Source organism: Abramis brama (genome assembly GCF_963993115.1).
Source record: "Abramis brama genome assembly, chromosome: 5".
Taxonomy (NCBI): Eukaryota; Metazoa; Chordata; class Actinopteri; order Cypriniformes; family Leuciscidae; genus Abramis; species Abramis brama.
This window is the reverse complement of record NC_139967.1, coordinates 29130811-29155519: the sequence shown is the minus strand read 5'-3', so window position 1 is coordinate 29155519 and position 24709 is coordinate 29130811. Positions and strand designations below refer to the sequence as shown.

Genomic DNA, 24709 nt, shown 5'->3' with positions numbered 1-24709 from the left:
AGATAGACACAGTCTGGTATGAATTTTTCCTCCTAACTACAGAAGGGCCAAAGGTTAAGTGCCTTAACTGGTGTAAGAGATGCAGGCCACTATACCTCATGAGTCACAAGCTTGATTATATTCTTCAGAGCCAACTGATACAAACATTTATTTTATGGATATCAAAGTATAAATGCATAATGCAAAAATATTTGATATAAATATATTATATATAAAATAATTGTGGCAAGCAGTGCAAGGCCGAGAGCCATGGGAACGGAGCCGTGCCTCGAGTGACGACAGTGAAGGACGAGAGAGGACTAGGCCTGGGACTTTATGTTTTTGTTCTGTTTTAATTTATGTCGTCTGTGAGGGGCTGCCACTTTACTTTCGTTTTGTTGTTTGTTTATTTTTTTGGATTAAAGTTTTATGTTAAACGTTCGCCGGTTCCCACCTCCTTCTTCCCTGAACACAAACCTTGTTACAATAATATATAAACATCATTGTATCATATATACTATTATATTAGATATTTTGACCCTAAAATACTGATTATCTAGGAAAAAAATTTATACATGTCAACTATCTAATGCGAAGTATATGCCGATGGTGATATAATGATGTCTGAGGCATCTCTGGGCACAGTCTCAGTGATGTCTAGTCTTACTGAGCAACTTAACAACAGGGTCAGGAAGGAAGAGTGTGTGCAAGGCAAAGGGAGGAAGCCAGGCAACCCACACACAAGACAAGTGAGAGAACGAGAGAGCAGGAAGCACTATAAATCATTTACTATAAAAGAAGCTTTCCTGTGTGGTCATTCATTAGACACATTCCCCTGTGCACACTAGCTGCCAAATAACTTATGATTTGCATACATTAAGACACCAATGAATTACCTGGCTTTCTATTTAAAATGGCTCACCATGAATGGCTTTCTACGCTTTCAGTCACTCAGTGGTTTTCTGATAAATCACTTAGCATAAAATAAAACGTTAACAACTGAATGCTATATGAAATTTTCTTAGAAAATGTAAGTAGTGTTTCCCATGCAAACTCATCTTTACAATTATAGGGTTTTTTGTGGGTGTTTGTCAGGGTGTTGCTATGTGGTCACTAATGTTCTGAATTGCGGTTTGGCAGAAGAGCCCGCCCTGTTTGCATGATACAACTCAAGTCCCTCCTTTCATGTACACTAGTTTCAAAAGTTTGTATTTTTTTATGATTGTGAAATAATTATCTTATGCTCACCAATGCTCAAAAATACAATAAAAACTGTACAATTGTGAAATATATATCTTTTTTTTCCCATTTGAATAGCTTTTTTAATATGTAATTTATTCCTGTGATGGCAAGGCTGTATTTTCAGCATCATTACTCCAGTCTTCAGTGTCACATGAACCTTCAGAAATCATTCTAATATGCTGATTTGGGGTTTAAGAAAAAAATATCATCAATGTTGAAAACAGTTGTGCTGCTTAATATTTTTGTGGAAACCATGATACAAGTAAAATTTACAGGAATCTTTGATAAATAGCATTTATTTTAAACTATTTAAAATTATTTTGTATCATTATAAGTGTCTTTACTGACACTTTTGATCAATTTAATGTGTACTTGTCGAAAAAAATATAACTCGTATAAATTAACTTTGGTTAGTGTATAATGAATGAAAAAATAAGCAATGAACAATAGTATATTTACAAATTAGCATTAACCTAAGAGTCGGAAATACCTAATAGAGAGCAATAACCTTACATACCTTAAATAGAAACCTTTTGTTACATTAAATGTCTGCATTAACTGTCATTTTTGATCACTTTAATGCATTCTTGCTGAATAAAAATATTAATTTCTTACAAAACAAATCTTACTGACCCCAAACTTTTTAACGGTAATTTAAGTTAATGGTATTTATTTGCCCATTTAATTGTTACCAGATAAAAATCCTAAGTCTGATTGTTTAGAAAAGTGAAAGCACACTTCTCCTCAGCAATAATTATTCATATTCATATTCTACATATGTGTAGAACAAACAGTGTGGAACAAGTTACATGCCAAAGTTCTTAAAAACAAATCTCTATATAATGTCTGGATGACCCACAGAGTGGATTTCTAATCAATATTCCCATGAGCTTTGATTATAAAGGCAGACATTTACAGTAGGACAGACGGAATATTGCTTTCAGATTGTACGTTGCATATTTTCAGTAGTGGCAGACAAACAGGAAACAGAAACCTCTGCTAATCTCTGAGTGTACACTTCCTGCAAGGGAGGGCGGGAATCTGATATCATAACAGTGCAGGATCACACCTCAGAGTTCATACTTCAGAGAATTCAATCCTTGGCAGGCCATAAAAACTTAAATGTGGATTATCCATGAAGCAGATAAAAACATAAAACATTAACTTGACGGATGTGTTTACGTCCTAAAGCACTACTCTCAGGAAGTCAATGATCTGAGGATGCTCAGCACAACAGAAGAGGTGAGAAAATGAGTTTTGTCTCTGAAGCATAGTGACAGGAATTGTCAGGAAACAGTGACAGGAAAAAATGACTTAAGACAGACAGGAAGTTAACCAGCAGGACGGATGGTTAGATTCACTATAGGCACCCCCTAGTCACACCATTACTCCAAAAACGGCTGCTTTTCTCAGTGGTGAGATTGCCATGACAATGGCTGCCAAAAGGAAGCAGCAGTCATACATGCTGATGCTCTACAAACCTGCTGTCATAACTGAGAGATCAAGAGACCATGACCACAAAGTAACCGCCATTTTTATAATTTCAGGTTATGAAACCTGATGAAGCAAGCAAACCTTATTAGTCCACAGCTTGTGAACATTAAAAAGCATGAAAGAACAGAATGAGGAGTAGAGAAACATCAGAAGGTCTATAGTACCTCAGTGCATGAATGCAGTAGATCACCTTGGGCATATTCTTGCGATCATATACATCGGTGGTCTCAGGATAGAATATCTGAAAGAGAAATGGCAAAATATTTTTTTTTGAATAAATAATACACTACAAGTACTGTACACTACCGTTCAAAAGTCTGGGGTTGGTAAGATTTTTTTTTTTTTTTCACCAAATATTTTTTTTAGCTCACCAAAGCTCCATTTATTTGGTATAGTAGAACAGAAATATTGATAATATTACATTTTAAAATAACTTGTATTATATATTTTATATTTAAGCTGAATTTTCAGCACCATTACTCCAATCTTCAGTCTCATACAATCTTTCAGAAATCATTCTAATATTATGATTTGCGGCTCAAGAAACATTTCTTATTATTATCAATGTTGAAAACAGTTGTGCTGCTTAATATTTTTGTGGAAACATTGATAAAAAAAAAAAAAAGTTTAGGATTCTTTGATAAATAGAAGCATTTATTTAAAATAGTTTTTGAACACTACTGTTATTTATGTATAAAAACTTGGACAAAAACTACGATAAAACCTGTTGGAAAGCATCTTTTGCAGCGATTTTTGTGTGAGCATATCAGTGAACACCCCTGACCACTCGGTGAGTTTCACGTCTTTGTAAACGAAAGTTTAATGCGTTTTTTGGAAGGATTGTTCCAGTGCCCATAGGCTGCCATTCTGTAGGTGGGGGGGGAGAAGCGAAAGAAACCTAAAATTCTTGGGACAGCAGCATGTGTCCAAATTTTAATCTTAACCATTCTATTTACTTAGAAACTATCTGTAAACAGGACTTTAAGTGTAATACCGAACTTGTCCTTTAAGGTAGACAAGGCTGTGGTAGATTGGCCAATTCCAGATTCCCGCAAGGCCCTGCAGAGGTTCCCAGGATTCGCCAATTTTTACCGAACTCTAACTGCCTCTCTAACTGCCTTGACCTCCACCAGAACGGCATTCAGGTGGTCTAATGCTGCGGAAGCGGCATTTACCAACCTCAAAAGCCACTTTGTTTCAGCTCCCATTCTTGTAGCCCCTGATCCTTCACGTCCGTTTGTGGTGGAGGTTGATGCGTCAGAGGTGGGGGTAGGTGCAGTACTTTCCCAGCGATCTCCCGCGGACGACAAGATGCACCCTTGCGCGTTCTTTTCTCATCGATTACCGACTGCCGAACGTAACTACGATATTGGTAACAGAGAGTTGTTGGCAGTCAAGTTAGCATTGGAAGAATGGCGCCACTGGTTAGAGGGAGCGGGGGAACCCTTTATCGTCTGGACCGATCATAAGAACCTTGAATACATCAGGTCTGCCAAACGACTTAACCCCAGGCAGGCTCGGTGGGCACTTTTTTTTCGGTAGCTTTGACTTCTTGCTTTCATATCGTCCAGGTTCTAAGAACATCAAACCTGATGCTTTGTCTCAAATTTTTGACTGCTCCGAACGCCCGTCTACTCCCGAGTACATTCTACCTGAGAAACTCATTGTTTCTACACTCACATGGGAGGTCGAGTCGAAGGTCCGCGCGGCCTTAGAAGGGGTAACACCTCCATCCGATTGCCCATCGGGTCGGTTATTTGTGCCGGAGGGAGTCTGGTCCGACGTTATTCAGTGGGGTCATGGTTCCAATGTGGCATGTCATCCAGGAGTTAGTCGAACCAGATTTTTGGTTAAACAACGATTCTGGTGGCCTTCTATGGCTCGTGATATTCGGGAATTTGTTTTGGCTTGTTCAATTTGTGCCCGTGGCAAGACTTCCAATCGTCCCCCAGATGGGTTGCTCCAACCGCTGCCTGTCCCTTCGAGACCCTGGTCCCATATCGCGCTAGATTTTGTCACGGCCCTCCCTCCCTCCCAGGGTAATACTGTCATTTTGACGGTAGTGGGCCGGTTCTCGAAGGTGGCACATTTTATTCCTTTACCCAAATTACCTTCAGCTAAGGAGACAGCGGTTACTGTCGTTAATCATGTCTTTCGCATTCATGGCCTCCCGACAGACGTGGTTTCCGACAAGGGACCCCAGTTTATTTCCAAATTTTGGAGAGAGTTTTGTCGTTTACTGGGGGCGAGTGTAAGTTTGTCGTCTGGATTTCATCCTCAGACTAACGGTCAAGCTGACCGAGCCAACAAAGATTTAGAAAGAGTATTACTGGAGCCAACAAATCTCTTGGGTTGAGTACACTCATAACTCGTTACCAGTTTCGGCCACGGGCCTCTCTCCGTTTGAATGTAGTCTAGGTTACCAGCCACCTATTTTCCTAGTCTGGAATCCGAAGTCGCGGTTCCCTCTGCTCACGCTTTCGTCCAGAGCTGTCGCCACACATGGAGGAGAGCCTGTGAGACTCTCCTCCTGGAGGGTGCGCGCACTAAGGTTCAGGCCGATCGCCACCGGCTGAAACCTCCCGTATACGTCGTTGGTCAAAAAGTGTGGCTTTCTTCTAGGAACATTCCTCTCCGCTCCGTTAGTAATAAACTGGCTCCCAAATTTATCGGCCCATTCACGGTCACTAAGATCCTTAGCCCAGTGGCAGTCCGCCTCAAACTCCCTCCTGCGTACAGGAGAATTCATTCCGTTTTTCACGTTTCCAAAATTAAGCCTGTGTTTCATTCTTGTATTCATCCGCCTGCTCCGGGGGGTACTGTCACGGTTCATGGGTTCACTGTCTTGCCCCTCGCTGTCTGTCAGTGTTGTGTGTATTAGTGTGTGGGCGTGTCTCGTTATCCCGGCTGATCAGCGCCAGCTGATTCTCATCGAGCACCCTATTTATTGTTTGTGATTTCGTCCTGTCTTTGTCAGATCATTGTGAGGCTTCACTAAGAGCACTGAGCACCCGTCACTCCTGTATCCGCTGGTTTTCCTCGAGTGGATCACCTTCCCGGATCTACCGCTTCCTGTCTGGATTCTGCCTGGATTTATTCTGCCCATTGCGTCCCTGCGTTGCCAGTGCCAGTCACTGCTTTTCCTGTTTATAATAAATATTGCTGTTTTCTCGCAATTGGATTCTACTCTCGTTCTTTCTATACAGAGTGTGACAGTTTTCCTGCCCTTGAGTGAAACAGAGGGCCAATGCTAATTTAAGTCAACAAGTCAAACCATGAGTAAATATACAATAATAACCCTATAACAATGGTAACTGTAACTATCCAAACTGACAGAGTGGACACACATTGTGTACAGGACACAGTTTTGTATCACAGTTTCAGAGGCATCATGCACGTGCCCCCTCAGATTTTTGAGTCAAATGGATTTGAATGCAGCTTCCAAACGACTAAAAAATAGTTTTTTTAACATCTGATAATTAACCCTTTGAACAGTACGATCACACCGAAACGTTCAGTGCGTTACATTATCAACTGATGAATTAATTTTTTGTGAATTTTCGTGGTTGGGAGAATCCGTCAAAATTTTACAAAATATAAATTTTTAGCCTTCTGTTAAAATGATTTTTACAGATCGACCGAACTTTTATGTACCGTGTACGCTAGGTAACAAAGGACGCTAGGTTTGAAGGACTTCAAAAACAGCCTCTGATTCACAAAATGGCCTGTCAAACACTGAGATAAGGTGCAGTTTGCCTTGCAGTGTCAGTTCTTGTATGCTTCAAATTAGTTTGTTTCTATAAGCTACAGGATACGTGGAAGACTGAATTGATGCAGTACTTACAGGCCTAATGTTCTTAGTATTCTGGAATAGCGACAGAAAATGCATTAATAATGTGTTCTTGCTTAGATAATTCAAAAGTATAATTGGATATGATGATATTGCAGTAATTATTAAAGTGAAAGCTTAAGTAAAGCTGTATTATAAATAATAGTAGCTAGTTAATATTTTTATTTAGGGGTTGGTTTTCCCAATGAAACATAACTTCTCAAAAATACCATGGTCACAGTTTGATTCCAACTTGTCTCTCCTTTGAATGCAAGTCTAATAAAATGCACTGTTATCTTCAAAGAGAGAGGACGGCAAAGATATGTGTCAGTGTGTGTGTGTGTGTGTGTGTGTGTATTTCTTTAAAAGCGTGTACTTGTGCCTCACCTTGGGCAAACCAACCGACTCCATGGCTCTGAGCCACTGCACAGTGTTGTCTGTGTGTCTAAAATGTAGTCCTGAGTGCTGGGAAAAAAGTGGAAATAAATAAATAAATACAACAGTAGCACATATTGTTTAAACTGAATTATAAATAAAGTTATGTTCCTTCTGTTTTCTATGTGCAACAGAAATGAGGTAATGAGCAACAATTTAAAAGTTTGGGGTCAGTAAGATTTGTTTTAATACTTTTATTCAGCAAGTATGCATTAAAAGTTTTTTGAGCAGTAAATCAGCATATTACAATGATTTCAGAAGGATCATGTGACTGATGACTAGAGTAATGATGCTGAAAATTCAGCTTTGTCATTGCAGGAATAAACTGCATTTTTAAATTGATTAAAATAGAAAACACTTGTTTTAAATTATAATAATATTTCACAAAATGTACTGTTTTTACTGTATTTTTGATCAAATAAATGCAGCCTTGGTGAGCATAAAATAAGTTACAACTTATTAAAAACTTACCAACACCAAACTTTTGTATGGTTTGTACACACAATTCAGTTTAACCAGGTGCTAAATGCTCTAAAATAGGGCTAAAAAAAAGTGTCATTAGTTTCAGCACAAACATGCCACCTTTATATGCTGTGCCATGTAAATTGAATTCAGCACAATATTTTTGGGTGTGTTTGCATCATTACCTGATTATTTGCATAATTTCTTTGAAAACAATATGTGCAAATAAACAACACTATCAGTGGGCACAATTCAATCTGAATCTGCCATTTCTCCTCCCATGGGAATGAGACATTCAGGATGTGAGGACGTCTGTGTTGCATTAAGGAAAAGGCACATCCTGACGAAGCACTGTAACATACTGGCTCCGTTCACACAGACACAGTCAATGTTTGGGTCTGACATCTGTATTTACTAACAGGTGTGACTTACAAAATGTAGCCTACTTTTTAGGAGTGTCTGTGTGAACGTAGGGTAACATCAGTAACGTGCGGTGAAATCTTGTCATGGGTAGGCTGTGACCTATCAATGTGGCATATGTTCATATTCATTCAGTTAATGAAGCAACCCAAGTTCATATCAGGCATCATCACATCGCTGCCTGCATACAGCAAAGTCATATGTGAGGCTAATGCACAATCAAATCTAATAATCAAATTAATGGACACATCTATCTTATGATAGATATATATTATACAACAAACAAATGTTTTGTGCGGGACACAGTAAGAGAGGGAGGCGGCGCGGTGTCAGCGAACCGACAAGCAGCCTAGTCACTATTGTGTAGTTTGTATTAATGCCATGGTTCAAAAAATAATGTAAAGGTTAAATAATAATTCACTTAGACTTTATAAGAAACAATTGCGACTTTATTTCACACAATTCTGACTTTATATCTTGCAATTCTGACTTTATAACACGCAATTGCGACTTTATTTCACGCAATTCTGAGAAATAATGACAGAATTGCGAGATGTAAACTCGCAATTGTGAGATAAAAAGTCGCAATTATCTTTTAAAATGTTTTATTCTGTGGCGGAAACAAGCTTCCATACCTCCTGGCCTCTTCCTCCCATCCATCCTCCCTGACGCATAGCTACCGGGCCGGCCCAGCTATCGGTAGGCGCCGGCGGTGCCGCGGTAGTTACCTGAGAAAACGTTTTGGAAAACACGGGCTATGGACCCAACCAACTCTATAGGAGGGGAGGGGAGAACTCCCTCACATGGTACAACCTATGCAGAGGCTGCGCGCTGCGGTGTCAGAATGCGGAACGTGTGTAGCCTAATGTAACTAACGTGACAAATGTGAAAAAACAAAAATCCTCGACCGGCCCAAAAGTGAAGCGGCCCACCGGGAATTCTCCCGATTACCCACCCCGGGCCTGTTGACAGCCAACGCTAGGCGCCGCTAGATCTGGAAGTGCGGATTGAGTGAGAGCGAGTGGATCACGTGACATGAAGCAAGCTCGGTCTCTGCCTCAATGTTGATAATTCAAGACAGCATGAGAACTGACTGCGCATGCGCAAACCTACGTAAACTACGTTCTATGGACCAAAGAGGCACTGCTAACCTCTGCCTCAATGGCCATGGCCTTGAATTTCCTGCATGAAACAATGGTTTTAGGAGCAAACAATGGCAAAATGAGTATATTATATGTGTATTCCTGAAAATTTTTGTTACAAAAATTAATATTTGGAATAAAATAAATGCAATTAATAATGTGGTGAATTAATAAAGTTCTTGGAATTAATAAATGTAATGTCAACATTTCCTTTGGTGAGGCACTGCCTACCCTGCCTACCCTGACCGCACGTCCCTGGGTAACATACAGCATATGTGTGCTGAACTAAAGGGTTGCTAAAAACAATTTAAAAAAGTGAAACATCAGAAAATCAGTACCTTATAACGAGATTGGTCCCTGTCATAAATCTTCTTCTCTGTCACCAGCTGCGGGGCAAAGAACTTGGCCAGTTTGCCAAGGTAGACACCATTCCTCAAGCCGTTCTCCAGTTCTGTGGTAGGAGGCAGCTGCTCCTCCAGACAGGCCTCCATCCATCTGAAAACAAAAGGCTTAATGTTTCAGCTGCTTACTCAAAGACGACATACTGAAACTTAATAGATTGATAGATGTTAAATGTTTTAACTAGCAGGTTTTTCACTACAGTATAAAATCAATACTTTCAAATGACAGCAACATGCTTTAACATGCATTATATACTGAATGTACTTCCAAGACAGAGATTCCTTCTGGAAAAAAAGTGTGCTGCTTTAGAAATTACAGGTTAAACCTTTAAATGAATTACAGAAAAAGAAGGGTTAAAGAAAATTAAACTTAGGCACACGATCAATTAATAAACACTTTGCACCATGTAAGGAAAAGTTCAAATGCACCATTATGCCTACGGGCATCAACAATTATTTTTCTCAGCATCATAAAACCAATGGTATTTTTAAACTTGTTAAAGAAGCAAAAATGTAGCAATCAGGGCATGCTTATATAAATGTATTCACTAGTTCTTCTGTTTAATAGATGACTGAGATCTCACAGAGCTTCCTTTCTAACAGCAAAATCAGTTTGTCTTTCTGATATACTGCACTTTTTAATTATTAATATTCATTTCAGATGTAAAGTCCCTAAAGCACACCCAAATGACAAAATCTCAGTTCCCCCAAAAAGTGAAACCAAGATGACCACAAACTGTTGGTATGATATTCTCTAATTTCTTTACAAAACCCAAGGTCTGTAAGGTCTGTAATGCCTGGATAAAGTAATTTGTCAGTATTTCCATTCCTCTCAATGGCAGTTATTTGCCTTGTGTAAAACTCCCTATACGTTTGCTCAGCTTTTTGGGCAAATGTTAAATACTGTCTTTTCTGGCATGAACAGTTAATACGTTACTACAGGTCACACTTACTGTTTTTACTCCATTTTTTATTAAATAAATTAAGCCTTGATGAGCATAAGACGCCTTATCTATGTGTATTTATTTTATCATTTGAATTAAACACTGTTTTTGGGGGGTTTTTTAAATGTGCAATAACAACTGAAAATCATACAGTTATAATAATTGCATTACTGTATTATGGACTAGTTTATTAGCCTGCAGTCTCAATAAGCATGCAGCCACTTCAGTTCAGTTTTCCAGATCACTGAATCACTGAAATTCACCTGGATCATGACAGCACAAGAAACTACATTTCAAACTGGTTGCTAGTCAGTGACCAGATGACACAAGTGACCTTTGACATTTTCAGAGAAAGCTATATTGTCATGGCACCTACATTGGCATATCTTTTCTCTTCCCAGAGTGGGAATCTGGCGTTGGGCCCTGTAGAGCTGCCCAACAAACTGTCAGCTAAGTGTCCTGCTTTGGAGCAGACTACATTTAAAGTGCCCCGATTATGCTATATTTAGGTCCCATTGTGAACGAGGGGTCTATTACAATAGGATTACATGCATCCAAGGTCAAAACACACTTTAATTTTCTCATAATGTACATTGCAGCATCACCTCTTTTTTCACAGTGTCTGAAACGGTTTGATAAAAGGTTCGCTCTCTCTTTTCCGAGAGCCTACTCTGCTCTGATTGGTCAGATTACCCAGTCTGTTGTGAATGATCTACAGCTTTACTAGGGCTGCACGATTTGGGGAAAATGTCATATTACGATAATTGAGGTCAATATTGCGATTGCAATATGCGATATAATAAACAAATGGTTTCATGAGTCAACTTGCTTGGTTCTCAAAGAAAATAAATGCACACACAGATTAGTGATAATCTGCCTAAAGAAAAAAGTTATTTATCAAGAGCAGTGAGTGTTTTTCTCTGTTCCCTTTGTTCTTTGATTAACTTTAGCGACAGATATAATTAGTGGCTACTGTGTACTGACCAGCCGCTGCTGTTAGAGACGCGGATCTCACACGCGCCTCATTCTTTCACGAGTCACAACTCTTCACGTTCATCATAAGACTACTCTTATGTTATGAAGATACTCGACAAAAAGACATTTTGGCATAATTGTGTGTGTTATTGTTCGTTCAAGCTCGAAAGAGAACTGTATTCTGGCATGCTGTTTTGTGTGTGTCTTTCTGTGTGTCACAGTCAGGACATTCACAGGCAGCGCGTTCATTTTGGCATACATGTGTGTTGTTCGTTCTGCAGCGAAAGAGAACTTGATACTGGCACGCGTCTATCTGTGGGTTGTGTGTATGTGTGTGTATGTGTGTGTGTGTGTGTGTCAGGAGGACATTCACTGACAGCGCGTTCTTTTTTGTCTTATCGTGCATGAATGGTTTAAAAGCATTTGCATGAATAAGAGCGGGATCATGAAACACTAGCCGAAGGATGCCAAAAATAACAGATGCTGCGTTAATTGCGTTAACAGCGCTAATTTGTTTATTTAATATAAAATCGCAGCATTTTGCGTCATATAATCGCGTAGGCTTGACATCGCGATTGCGATACGATTAATCGTGCAGCACTAAGCTTTACTATATCTGAATTTCAGCTCCAGAGGCTTCCTTGTACACACATTGCGGACAGTAACTATCGCGTCGGTTTTACAGTATCAATTCAAGCCTGAGTCATTGTCCTTTGGAAGTGCGTGCGAAGTGTATTTGCTTTTGCAGAGCAGAAAGCTTCTTGCCATGTCGACAACACAACACAAACTCTTCCAGGCCTCAGTTACAACTACAGTGTTTGTGTGCGGTTCAAAGTAGACGTTGTTTGCGGGAAGCTGCAAATTTGTTTCAATTCTACATAGGTGCATGCAGGAAATAAAACTTGAATTACTGACGACTCGTTTTAGGCAGTTCAGAATCGGTTCTTTCTAGACATAACTCCATAGCAGTGCAGACATTTTACATTGACGAACAGCTATGCAACACATGGCATGAAAGATAATATCCGAAAAAGCATGATAGGGGCACTTTAAAAAAATCCAATATCTGTAAATCAGAGCTACTCTCTTTTAATGATTTATGGGTTATCTATACTTAAATATAAGGGACTATAATCAGTGTTAGAACTAACAGATCTGGTTAGGTAAGAAACCTTCCACTAATACACCGAGGAGAGTCAATCAGTAAAAATGCCAAAAATTTGCAGTTACTTGCAAACCTTTGGTTAATCATCTATTAAGTCACTCTGGAGTTGGGTGGCTTAACTGAGATCATTGGCAATTTAGCATAGTCAAGAGTTAAGTCAGTTGTGGGGGTCATAGGTGGGGTCATAGGTGGGGTCACGGGCACACTCTGTTCATTTTGAGGTACAGCACAATCAAGGAGGAGGTACTTGCTTTTATTATGCCCGTAGTGGGTTACATCATGATATTTTTGATCAAAGAAACCCTCTCTGATATTTGATGCTTACTTTAAATGGGCCAAAAGATGACATTCCTTGCATGTCCATCCAGCTCTTTAGGTTGATTTAATTAAAGACAACATGACAATGGCAAAGAAAACATTCTGCCCAGACATGTGTCAGCAATTCCCCAGCCTCCCACAAAACCTGCTCTGTTTCAACACAGCCCATCTGCTAGAGTGCCTCTAAAATCACACTTGCACATGAGATTGCATCAGTGATATCAAACCACAATTGTGACATACAGTTTCAGTACAATATATCACAAATATGCAAGGAGAATAACAGTAAAATGTCAAACAATCGTTGTGTATATGACAGCTTGCTATAGAAGAGGCTAAAACTGAGTAGGCTATTTGCCAATGTAAACTGTGCCTTTCAAAGCAGAAAACATGTTTACATTATGTCACCTGATGGAGTTTGGGTTCCTTGCCACTGTCGCCACTGGCTTGCTTAAATGGGGACACTTAATATTCATCAATATTATTAATTTCTCTGCACTGACACTATTGGATGAGAACTAAACTGAGTTGGATGATGACATCACTGTTTTCTGCAGAGCTGCTTTATAGGTGAAATTAACTAATTTAATAATTGATAGTCTTTACAACGGAACTGAATTAAAACTAAACTGGGTTTAGCTGAACAGTAGCTATATTTCCATCCACATTTTCATCATTCACATAAAAAAAATTACGCTGGATGGAAACGCCAAAATGCGCATAAATTTAAAAAAATATGCATAAAAAAAACATATGTGCTCAATTGAGTCGGATAAACTTTTTATATAAGAAAACATGCACAATAAACTCCTCGATGCGCATCAAAAAAGACATGTGACTTTGAGATGGGGCGGCATAACTGGACCAACCAGTAGACCAAACTTGCTGAACAGCATCTGACATGCCGGTTTGGTCATTCTGGTCATTGCTCAGGTCTGTCGTCAAAGTAGTTTGGTATAATTCTCTTCCAGAACTGTTTTACACGACTACATTCTCAAAGGCATCCGAAGCACCTCAAGCAAGATAACTTTATTTTGTTTCGCCTGGGCGCTCTGAGACGCAAGTAATTAGGGGTTCAAGCATGAAATGCTGAAACCCTATTGTAATTGTAAGGATTTGTAAAATGCATTGTGTAGGCCAAACCGTAAGGCCTAGAGACTTGAAACCTGGCCAGATGGTAGGCCTCAATTTGGGGACAACCTATCCGAGTATGACCCCTATTGGCCCATAGGTGGCGCTACAGCAACCAAAAGTACAAAATCGCTCATAACTCTTAGACCGTTTGCCCTAGACTCAAGTGTCTTACACCACTGTGATCCCTGGCCCAATTTCGATTTAGGCAGCAACAATTTTCTGCTATGTCGAATTTTGTCCGAAACCTACTTTTGCGAACTAGTCCCTGGTTTTTCGCCCGATCGGAACCAAACCAGTCTAGGACAATTCTCTGGACTCTCTAGATCAATAATTATCGAAAAAAGTTGAACTTTTGCATTTGGGTGGCTGTAACAGGGTCATTTAGAAAAGGGGCGTGACAAAATACACTCAAAAGCCTATAAATCCTAAAGGAAAACTCAGAACTTCACAAAAATCGATGAGCATATGTGTCATAACATGGTGAAGAAACATGCAGAGTTTCATGGAGATCGGACCATGGGTGGCGCTATAACTGGCAAAACGCTTTCATTCTTATTAAGGGTTCAAGCATGAAATGATAAGGTATAATAGGGTCACTTTAATATGTACCCTTGACCAAGTGTCCCCAAAAGCCTATATCTCTTAAATGAATGCTCAGATCTTCTTAAAAACAATGCTAAATCAAGGTAAACTAAGATAAAATCATGGTAAACTATGCCAGAACATGCTAAATCATGGTAAACCATGACAAATCATGATAAACTATGGTAAATCATGCTAGAGTGTGGTATTTCATGGTAAATCATGCTAGAACAAGGTCTTTTCCATCCATGATGTCAGTGGTTAAATGCTTGCTAAATAAAACTTGATGTCTTTTGATGCTTTTGTGCGTAAAGGCCTTAAAGGCCTTAACTGCTTGAACCCCGATAAATGCTGCTTGCAGCTTTAATTTATTATTGCTATACGAAATTATTTTATACAGTGGCTTCTACTGCAGCAACTTCCATTTTTCTTAGTGATATTTAGCACCACTTTATCAGGAACTGACGATTTTTTTCTCTTCGACTCAATGGATGGAAACGGTGCTTTATTCGCAAATGTTTTATGTGATATTCCAATTTTGCGCATCAGTTAATTTCGCAACTTTGGATGGAAACATAGCTAATGACATTATTTTCTTTTACAGCTGTTTTACAGCTGAATTGCTGTTATCACTGTAAAGCTGCATTGAAACAAACTGTATTCTATAAAGCGCTATATAAATAAAGGTGACTTGACTTGACTTTATATTTCATTTGTTAATATGACAGAGGTCTTTAACTTTAAATGAACAGCACTGGTAAAGAATCAGTGAAACAGTTCAGTTACCATACCATTGTTTAAATGCCTTACTTGCAGATCAATTTGTCACCCATGATTAATGAACTCATTATTAAGCTGTGTCATAAAATAAGTAATTTCAAGCTTTTAAAGCCCCTCCAGCCATTCTGACAATGGTAAAACATCTACTACACTACAGAGCAGTGGTTCTTAACTGGATTTGTTTCAGTTCACCAAACTCAGCAAACCATGTTTAATGTACAAAAGTAAACAACAACAATCTTTTGGTCCCTAAATACAAACATTAAAAGGTTTAGTTTATTATTCACATTTAACAGTTTTTTTCCCTCTGCCATCAGACCCTATAAGAAAGGACAACACTATTCTAGGTCGTGACCACTATTATTATTATTTTTTAAATTATGTGTTCAAAAATATGTTCTGAATGGCCATCAGTGAAGAAAGATGTTTATTAGACTACAGTACCAGAAAAGGCTAACTAGCCTATGCTAACCAACCAAATCATGACCCCTTGGAAGTATAAAAAGTGGTCATGTGACCTCTTCATTTCCTGTGAACAAGCATCATTTAAAACGTATTTGTCAAAACAAGTATTTATTTATTTAGGCGCAAAACTTTGTCACTAAATTAGATATTTTGAAGAATGTTGGTAACCAAACAGTTTCAGTTTCCATTGACTTTCATTATATTTTCTGCCCATACAATGAAGTCAATGGGAACTGAAACTGTTTGGTTACCAACATTCTTCAAAATATAGTCATAACGACATGAGGGTGTAAGGTGAGTACATGAAAATGTTTTTGGGTGGACTATCCGTTTAATCTAAAAAAAAGAAAAAAAAGAAAAGAAATGTAGTGCACCTTTTACAATGAAAATGAATAAGTGTTGCTGTATCAGGATATGTGGCAGCCCAGATCAGAAGAGGAGTATCCGGCCGTTGTGCACACCTCTCCCTGTCCCCGCTGCTCTCTACCAAACAATGCAGCCGTCTGTTACACTGTCTAAAAGAGATCTGACTGTGTACAGCATTCAGGAGACACTTTCCTGTGATTGTTAGGCTGCAGGGGTTCACAATGAAACATTCAAAGCTCTGCTCCAATCTGGCAATGACTCCTAATAAACAGCTTTGACTAATATGTTGCTTGAACAGTTTAACAAACTGTGCATTTAAAAAAAAAACACACTCTTGAGGTGAGTGCTCTGACAGCGAAACTAGAACACACTGTGGGATAATATTGCTTCAGCTGGAGAAGGAACAAAGCAATGGACCAAAAAATATATATTTGGTCTGGTAGTTTACTGTCAGATAAATAACTGGACTGAGGTTAACATTATCTTCCATGACTTTTCACCTATTTTTCTGATTGTTTTGAACCCATTACCTGTACAAAACATAGGGTCTGTGTGCTGTTTCTACTTAATTTAAAATAAGTGGGTTTTTTTATTTTTATTTTTTATATATTTTAAAATGCAATTTATTCCTGTGATGACAAAGCTGAATTTTCAGCATCATTCCAGTCTTCAGTATCACATGATCTTTCAGAAATCATTCTAATATTCTGATTTGCTGAAAAAAAAAAAAAAACTTTTTTATTATTATCAATGTTGAAAACAGTTCTTATTAAAACTTCTTAATATTTTTGTGATTTTTCGATGATTTTTTGAGTATTCTTTGATGAATGTAAAGTTCAAAAGAACAGCATTTATTTTTAATGAAAATCTTTTTTAACAATATAAATGTCTTTGCTGTCACTTTTGATCAATGTAATGCATTGTTGCTAAATAAAAGTATTAACTTCTTTTAAAAAAAAACAACCCTACTGAGCCCAAACTTATGAACGCCTGTTAGCAACACAGAAAATAGCTGGCCAGAGGCATTAAGACGGCCACCGAGTGGCTTGACTTGTCTTAAAATTACGTTGTATAGTAAATTAAAATAACTTTGTCAGTGAATGGAATTATGACAACAACACTTAATTTGCCCTATTTTTCATGTGACCCTGGATCACAAACCCAGTCACAAGTCACACAGGTATATTTGTGGCAATAGCCAACAATACATTGTATGGGTCAAAATGATAAATTTTTCTTTTATGCCAAAAATCATTAGGATATTAAGTGAAGATCATGTTTCTAAATTAAGATATTTTGTCAATTTTCTGCCGTTAATGTATAAAACATTTATTTTTGTGAGTAAATGCAACACAATCACGGACATAAATGGACAACTTTAAAGGCGATTTTCTCAAGGTTTCGATTTTTTTTCACCCTCAGATTCCAGGTTTTCAAATAGTTGTATCTCGGCCAAATATCCTAAAAAAAAGTCCTATCCTAACAAACCATACATCAATGGAAAGCTTATTTATTCAGCTTTTTGGTGATTTCAGAATTCAATTTAAAAAAATTGACCCATGTGACTGGTTTTGTGGTCCAGGGTCACATATACAAAATGATTTCCGATTTTCCAGACTTGGCAGACAAAGCAGACAAGTAGTGACAGACAGTATAACCTGTAAAGATGGGAATGGAAAATGTTTTACAGCAGCAAAAAAGTAACCTCTAAAAGGTTTATAATCTTGACTCGGAACGAGAATCATAAGCTGCTAAAAAGGAGACAATGGCATGAAGTCTAATTAACATCTAAAAAAAAAACAGTCTCAGATGTATGATAGACATGTTACTCACATAAATCTGTTGTGACTAATGCGGTTTAGGGGATTACACAATGACAAAATTAGAAATAGAAAAAGTCTCACAACTAGGTCCCCCTATCTAAAATAACACATGCTCTGTTTGCTTAAGTCAGCGGGTACAAAGTTTCCTAGTCACAGTGCTGGAAAGGGCTTGGGATTGTGTAAGAAGGTATGTTTGTCAGCTGCAATAACAGTCCAATAGAAATAGAATTGAATTAATATACAATAATATAAATTATGCAGATCAGTTCAGGGGTTTTCAATTTGGGGTCCCGGGAGGCCACAAAGGCATGCTGAGGGGTTTGAAGACAAGTTCAGAGAAAACTACTGTAAAAATGTAAAATAAATAAATAAATAATAAACAAATAAATGTATTTATGTAAAATGTTATATATATATATATATATATATATATATATATATATATATATATATATATATTATTTTTTTATTTTTTATTTTTTTATTTTTTTTACTACTGTTCAAAAATGTTTGGGGTTAGTAAGATTTTTCATGTTTTTAATAGAAGTCTAAAAAATTGTATTATTGTGAAATATTATTACAATAAATTATTTAAATAAAACACCCTTTGAATGGTAGCATATGAATTAACATTTCATTAAAAAATAAGATAAATATTTAGTAGAATTGAATTAGAAATGAATGTGCTATATTATTATATTATTATTATTATTATTATTATTATTATTATTATGATATTTAATTGAAATGAAATAGACAAAAGCAAACATGTGGTTATAAAAAAATAATGAAAACATTTTACTGTGTTTGAAAAGCTAACTTGCCAGGTGTAATGAAGTCTGAGAATATTAAGGCTAGTAACATCTCTTTACAGCTCTATACTGAACTTCAAAAACCACCACACTAATTTGTTGTTTTGATTGTTAAAAATCTGCACAGCAGGCATCAGATATTTAGTGAAACCTGTGGGCCTCCAAGGGTGACTCCTGACGTCTCAGTGGAACACAGGGATGACATGTTACTCCCTTACTAACAAGCAGATTAGTGACCAGCCTTATAATCCTGATCCAACACGACAGGATTCCCAGAACTGAGGCTTTGCATTAAAGTCATGGCCAAAACTGCGCTGCCAGGAAAGTCAGGATGTGTAACAACTGATTCATTAATTCATTAACTTGCACACTTTCCTCTGATTGTCCAATTTTATCATCCTGACATCAGACAAACTGCGCAGAATTTTGAACTATTATATTGAGAAGTGAAAAAAAATGTCCTCATCTCAGAACAATGCACATTGCAATACTCCCTCACATTCTTTCATGCTTTCATCAGATTTGGGTCAAGTTCCCAATGATACAAATGACCGCTGATGCATTTAACTGCTCTCTGTGTCTTAACAGCAAAACGAGCCTCAACCCTCACAACTGGAAATGTGCTAGCCATGCACACAATATGCCTGGTTCATAACCTGAACATACTGTACACCTCTATTAAAAAGTCTGGGATCAATACGATTCTCTCTCTTTTTTTTAAAGAAATTAATACTTTTATTCAACAAGGATACATTACATAGATCAAAGTGACAGTACAGATATTTAAAATGTTGCAAAAGATTTCTATTTCAAATAAAAGCTGTTTAAAAAAAATAAATTATATTCATCAAAACAATCCTGAAAAAAATATCAGTTTCCACAAACATATTAAACAGCACAACTGGTTTTTAACATTGATAATAATAACTGTTTCTGGAGCAGCATATTAGAATGATTTCAGAAGGATCATGTGACACTGAAAAATGGAGTAATGATGCGGAAAATTAAACTTTGACATCACAGGAATAAATACAATTTTGAAAGTATAGCCTATTAAAATAGAAAATAGTTATTTTAAACTGTAATAATATTTCACAATATTACTGTTATTACTGTGTTTTTGATCATATAAATGTAGCCTTGGTGAGAATAAGAGACTTCTTTCAAAAACATTTAAAAATCGTACTGACTCCAAACTTTTGAATGGTAGTGGACACATTGAAGTAAATCATAGGTTTAATTTCTCAAAAGCATATTGCGAGAATTTAAGTGATTGCTAGTGATGTTTTGACCCATAAACGGCCATACGCATACGGACACATAATGGCCCTAAAATACACTTAAGAGTGGAACAGAATTGCTATGGCCCAACAAATGATATGCTTCTAACCCTCCTGTAAAAAGGTATTCCAAAAATATATATATATATTTTTGCCATCCTGTTCAAAATAATATTGACTAATCAGAAATAGACATACTGATAAGTTATCACACTGTGAGCACAACCACATGCTACAAAACACACCCTCTGAATAGGGCTGCACAATTTTGAAGAAAAAATGGGATATGCGATAACTCGTTAAATATTGCGTTATTCAATATGCGATGCAATGCGATAAATTTTTTCTGTAGCATTACATGATCAGACGGAAGCTGCTCGCGGTCTTTAACGAGCCGAAGAGAGCACACGTCACTCCTCTCCTCACAAAATTGCACTGGTTGCCAGTTGCCGCTCGCATCAAATTCAAGTCACTGACTTTTGCCTACAGAACGACTGGTTCTGCTACCTTTTACCTAAACTCATTACTTCGGACTTGCGTGCCATCCAGAAACTTGTGCTCTGCAAGTGAACGTCGTCTTGTGGTGCCATCTCAAAGAGGCACAAAACCTCTTTCTCTGACCTTTACCTGTGCAGTTCCCTGGAATGACCTGCCTAACTCAACCAGAGCTGCTAAATCCGTGGCCATTTTCAAGAAAGGCTGAAGACGCATCTTTTTCAGCAACACTTGATCCATTAATACTAACACTTTCTCTTCTCTTCTATATCTATTTATTAAAAAAAAAAAAAAAAAGTACATGTACTGCATTAAGATTAAACTGGGAAGGATCGTAGCACTTTTGCATATTGTTGTCCTATTGGTAGTTTAACTGCTTCTATTCTCATTTGTAAGTCGCTTTGGATAAAAGCGTCTGCTAAATGAATAAATGTAAATGTGCATAAAAAGTAAATGCCATTTTAGGTTTCAGGTAGTCCTATTGTAAAGGATCCACTGGAGGCAAGTGTAAATGGGAACCCAAGTGCAGTTTATTATAAACAAAACCAAACATGAAACAAAAACATGGCGTGGCATGAAAACTCAAAACAAGATGAACATGAACAAACCCAAACAGTGGTCTACAGGAAACAATACTTGACAAAGACACATGGCAAATATGAGGGCTTAAATACACACAAGACTAATGACTAGACAAGGGACACCTGTGAACAATGAAACAATGAACCAATGACAACATGACACATCAGACAAGGGAACACATGGCAGGATCACATGACTTACAAGGAAACATGACGTGAACAAACCCAAAAACAAAACCGTGACACCTATACATTTTGTTTATTTAACAACAGAAATTGAATACTCAAAAATAGTCTTCACTGTATGAATTAAATATATACTGATTCTTATTAAAGCTACAAAAGTTATTCAGTCAAGAGCAGTGAGTGATTTTCTCTTTGTCTTTTGTTGTTTGATTAACACATATTATTAGGCTGCTGTCACTTTAAGAGCTGAACGAATCCAATATTGTTACATGTGCGCTTTCTTTCTCAACTGTTTAGTCCACTTACGACATAACTATGTTTACATGAATACTCAACAAGATGGGCATTTTGAAATAATTTTGTGTGTAATTGGCCATTTAAGCTGCAGAAGAGAACAGAATTGGGGATTGCGCGCTGTCCGAGAGAGGTGACTTTCTGTGCGCGTGAGTACTTCGCTTAATAGGCCCTATAATACACACGGCACAATGCAGTGCTAGGTGCGACTCAAGTTTTTTTTTTGCTAGTTTCAGCCCCACGCAGTTATCATTTTCACGTCCTGCGCCACATTGTTTAAATAGCGAATGCATTTGCGCCCATTTGTGCGCCCATGGGCGTACTGGTCTGAAAACGAGGTGGGTTCTGGCGCATTGTTGGCGTGTTGCTATTTTGAGGCAACTGAAATAGACTAAGCCCATTGACCAACTGAAACCTGGTCTAAAGTCAATGGCGCAGTATTTCTTCTTGTTATTTAAAGAGCGCGTTAGTAATGTGCGCCTATAAGCGGGTCCACAACGTGCGTACACTCTTCTTATTACACACACAGGGTACTGTTACTGTAACTGCAGCAGCAGCAAACAAACTAGCCAAATATTTAAAAAATAAAAGGATTACAATGTAAAAGATTAATATTGTGTACAAAAAGATATGGTGGAATCCGGCTTGTCCCGTAGATGGTCTGCTTGTGTGCGTTAACCTCGTGCAAGAGGAGATCCGCTTGCTCTCTGGAGAAGCGTTCAGTCTTTCACAAGAGCACAACTGGCTTTTAAAGGGAATGGGAAATTACACTCTGATTGTTTTTTTGCACGTTACGCCTAATACACACCCATTACTCATTAAGAGTAATAGGGACAACCCTTTTAGACCATGCGCCTAGCGCGCCAACCATTTTTCCCGTCATTAAACTAGCAAAAGTGGATTCAGACACGCCCTAACTGCACTTGTGCCGTGCGCTTTAGACTGCGCGCTTAGATAACCGTGCGGTAAAATAGGGCCCATTGCATTTAATAACATTAAAGGAATAGTTCATCCAAAAATTTAAATTTTGTAATCACTTACTCAGCCTCCTGTTGTTCCCAACCTGTATGAGTTTATTTCTTCTGTTGAACACAAAAGAAGATATTTTGAAGAATGTTAGTAATCAAACAGCCATTGACTTCCATAGTAGGAAGAAAATACTATGGAAGTCAATGGTTACGGTCAACTGTCTGGTTACCAACATTCTTTAAAATATCTTCTTTCGTGTTCAACAGAACAAAGAAACTCATTCAGGTTTAGAACAACAAGAGGGTGAGTAAATGATGACAACAACATTTTAATTTTTGGGTGAACTATCCCTTTAAGCATGCCACACGTACTGTATGTAACAGTCATGTGTCCAGTCTACTCTCTGCTGTCTGCGTCGACCTAAAACTTAAGACTTTTTGTAATATTAAAATAATGCAGTTATCGCAAGCCGTTGCGATATGCATCTCGTGATATGCACATTTGCGATATTCCAATAATTCCGATACATCATGCAGCCTTACCTCTGAATAATACCTCACTAAAGTTCATGTCCATAATAAATCTTCAACCTTTTACAGTAGAAGGAACCTGAGTATCATAAAGTTACTGTAATCCATATGACTTATTTGAGGGAACCATATTATAATGTAGCTTTAACATCCCTTCACTTCCCTTTAGCTTTTTTAAGTTTATCCAAAGTCCCTTTTTTAAGTTTATCCAAAGTCCCTTTAAGGCAAGTGACTCAGCAACCATCTCTGAAACTCCTCTCTGGCAGCTATTTTAGTCATGCAAGTACAGCTCCCATCTCTGTGAATGAGGAAACATCAAATTCTCCAAAGCTGTTCACTAAAGCTTACGATTAAATTTCATTTTGAAATAACCAATGAAATCTGACAACAACTGTCACATAAATTGCTTCTAAAAACTCAAATCATGACAAAAAAAACCCTGCATTTTTCAGGCTGGACCAGCAAATGCACGTGTGCAGTCAGAAGCGCACATCTCAGAGCACTGACTGATTCTGTATCGACCGGAGCTTCTAAAGGCAGCTGCAGTGATGCAATAACTGTACCAATAGGCGATTGGCTCTTTTATTTAGAAGGTGGGACTTATTCTGTCATAAAGTATTTGGTTTACCCAACATTGTATTTTTATCTGGTCCCATGACAATGGCTCAATATGTAGGCTTATCTGTGGCATGACAAACTTCTACTCACTGTTTGGCTTCCTCTAGGTGACAAAGGTATTCATATGCAATATTCTGCCTCCTCCTCTCGTCCATTTCTTCCGCCGACAGCCTCTCATCGTCCACAATGGCTGTAGGATAAACAAAGGAAAATAACAGTTGGAGAATGCAAGAATAGCTTTTTCCATACTGGTGGAATAACACATCAGAACGCTGAGAGTGACATTTTCCTCTCCAGTTTAATCAGCCAACTTTAGCACAGCCCACACTACAACCACTAGACACACTATGACAAAAGGTATTGAATGAATCTGATGATGTGTAGGTAGCCAAGTTCCATTCTGCTGATTATATTTTATTCAGACTTTGTGTGTTTCAGACAGCTGTTGATTTAAGTCACACTGGAATTAGATTTTAGCAGCGTGAACTGGAAAAGGTTTCTCAAGCAATTTGTTATGAAGGAGAGAAGTGAATCAGAAACACACCACACTTAAACCCCTATAAGAACAACTAGACAAAACACTGAATGTGTGTGCAAGGTTGAGTAATTTTATACAATATACACATGCAGAAATAATAAGCATCTCTTTTATCACTGTCAGCGGTACATGAAAGCATCAAGAAGTGACACTCTTACGACAAGCGACTGTCAGCTGTCAGTACTGTTGCATTACGAAACCATTTGTGGCTGACATTTACGTGATTGCTACTATGTTTCCTTTCCGCCACCTTCATCTTCAGCTCACAACACTGCCAAGTTCAATGCAGTCGCACGAAGAGGTTGATCAATCCTCACTGTCCTTGCTCTAAACTTGTAGATTGTTAAACAATCTTTGTTGCATTATATGCCAACGATGAAAGTTGGGATAAAAAAATGGGAAGGACCCTGGGAAAAAGCACTTCCTATGTTTTTTCCCCAAAGTGTGCAT

General features: G+C 37.9%; 1 protein-coding gene across 1 annotated transcript in view; it reads right to left on the bottom strand.

Annotated features, from left to right (window-relative positions):
- iqgap2 (IQ motif containing GTPase activating protein 2) overlaps positions 1–24709 on the bottom strand; it is a 57193-nt gene that overhangs the window by 27878 nt on the left and 4606 nt on the right. Inside the window, exons 2-5 of the mRNA XM_084113458.1 lie at positions 23812–23911; positions 9342–9498; positions 6932–7009; positions 2880–2956 (exon numbers count right to left, since the gene is read on the bottom strand). Coding sequence (XP_083969584.1) covers positions 2880–2956; positions 6932–7009; positions 9342–9498; positions 23812–23911 — 412 coding nt within the window. The remainder of the gene's footprint in view (positions 1–2879; positions 2957–6931; positions 7010–9341; positions 9499–23811; positions 23912–24709) is intronic.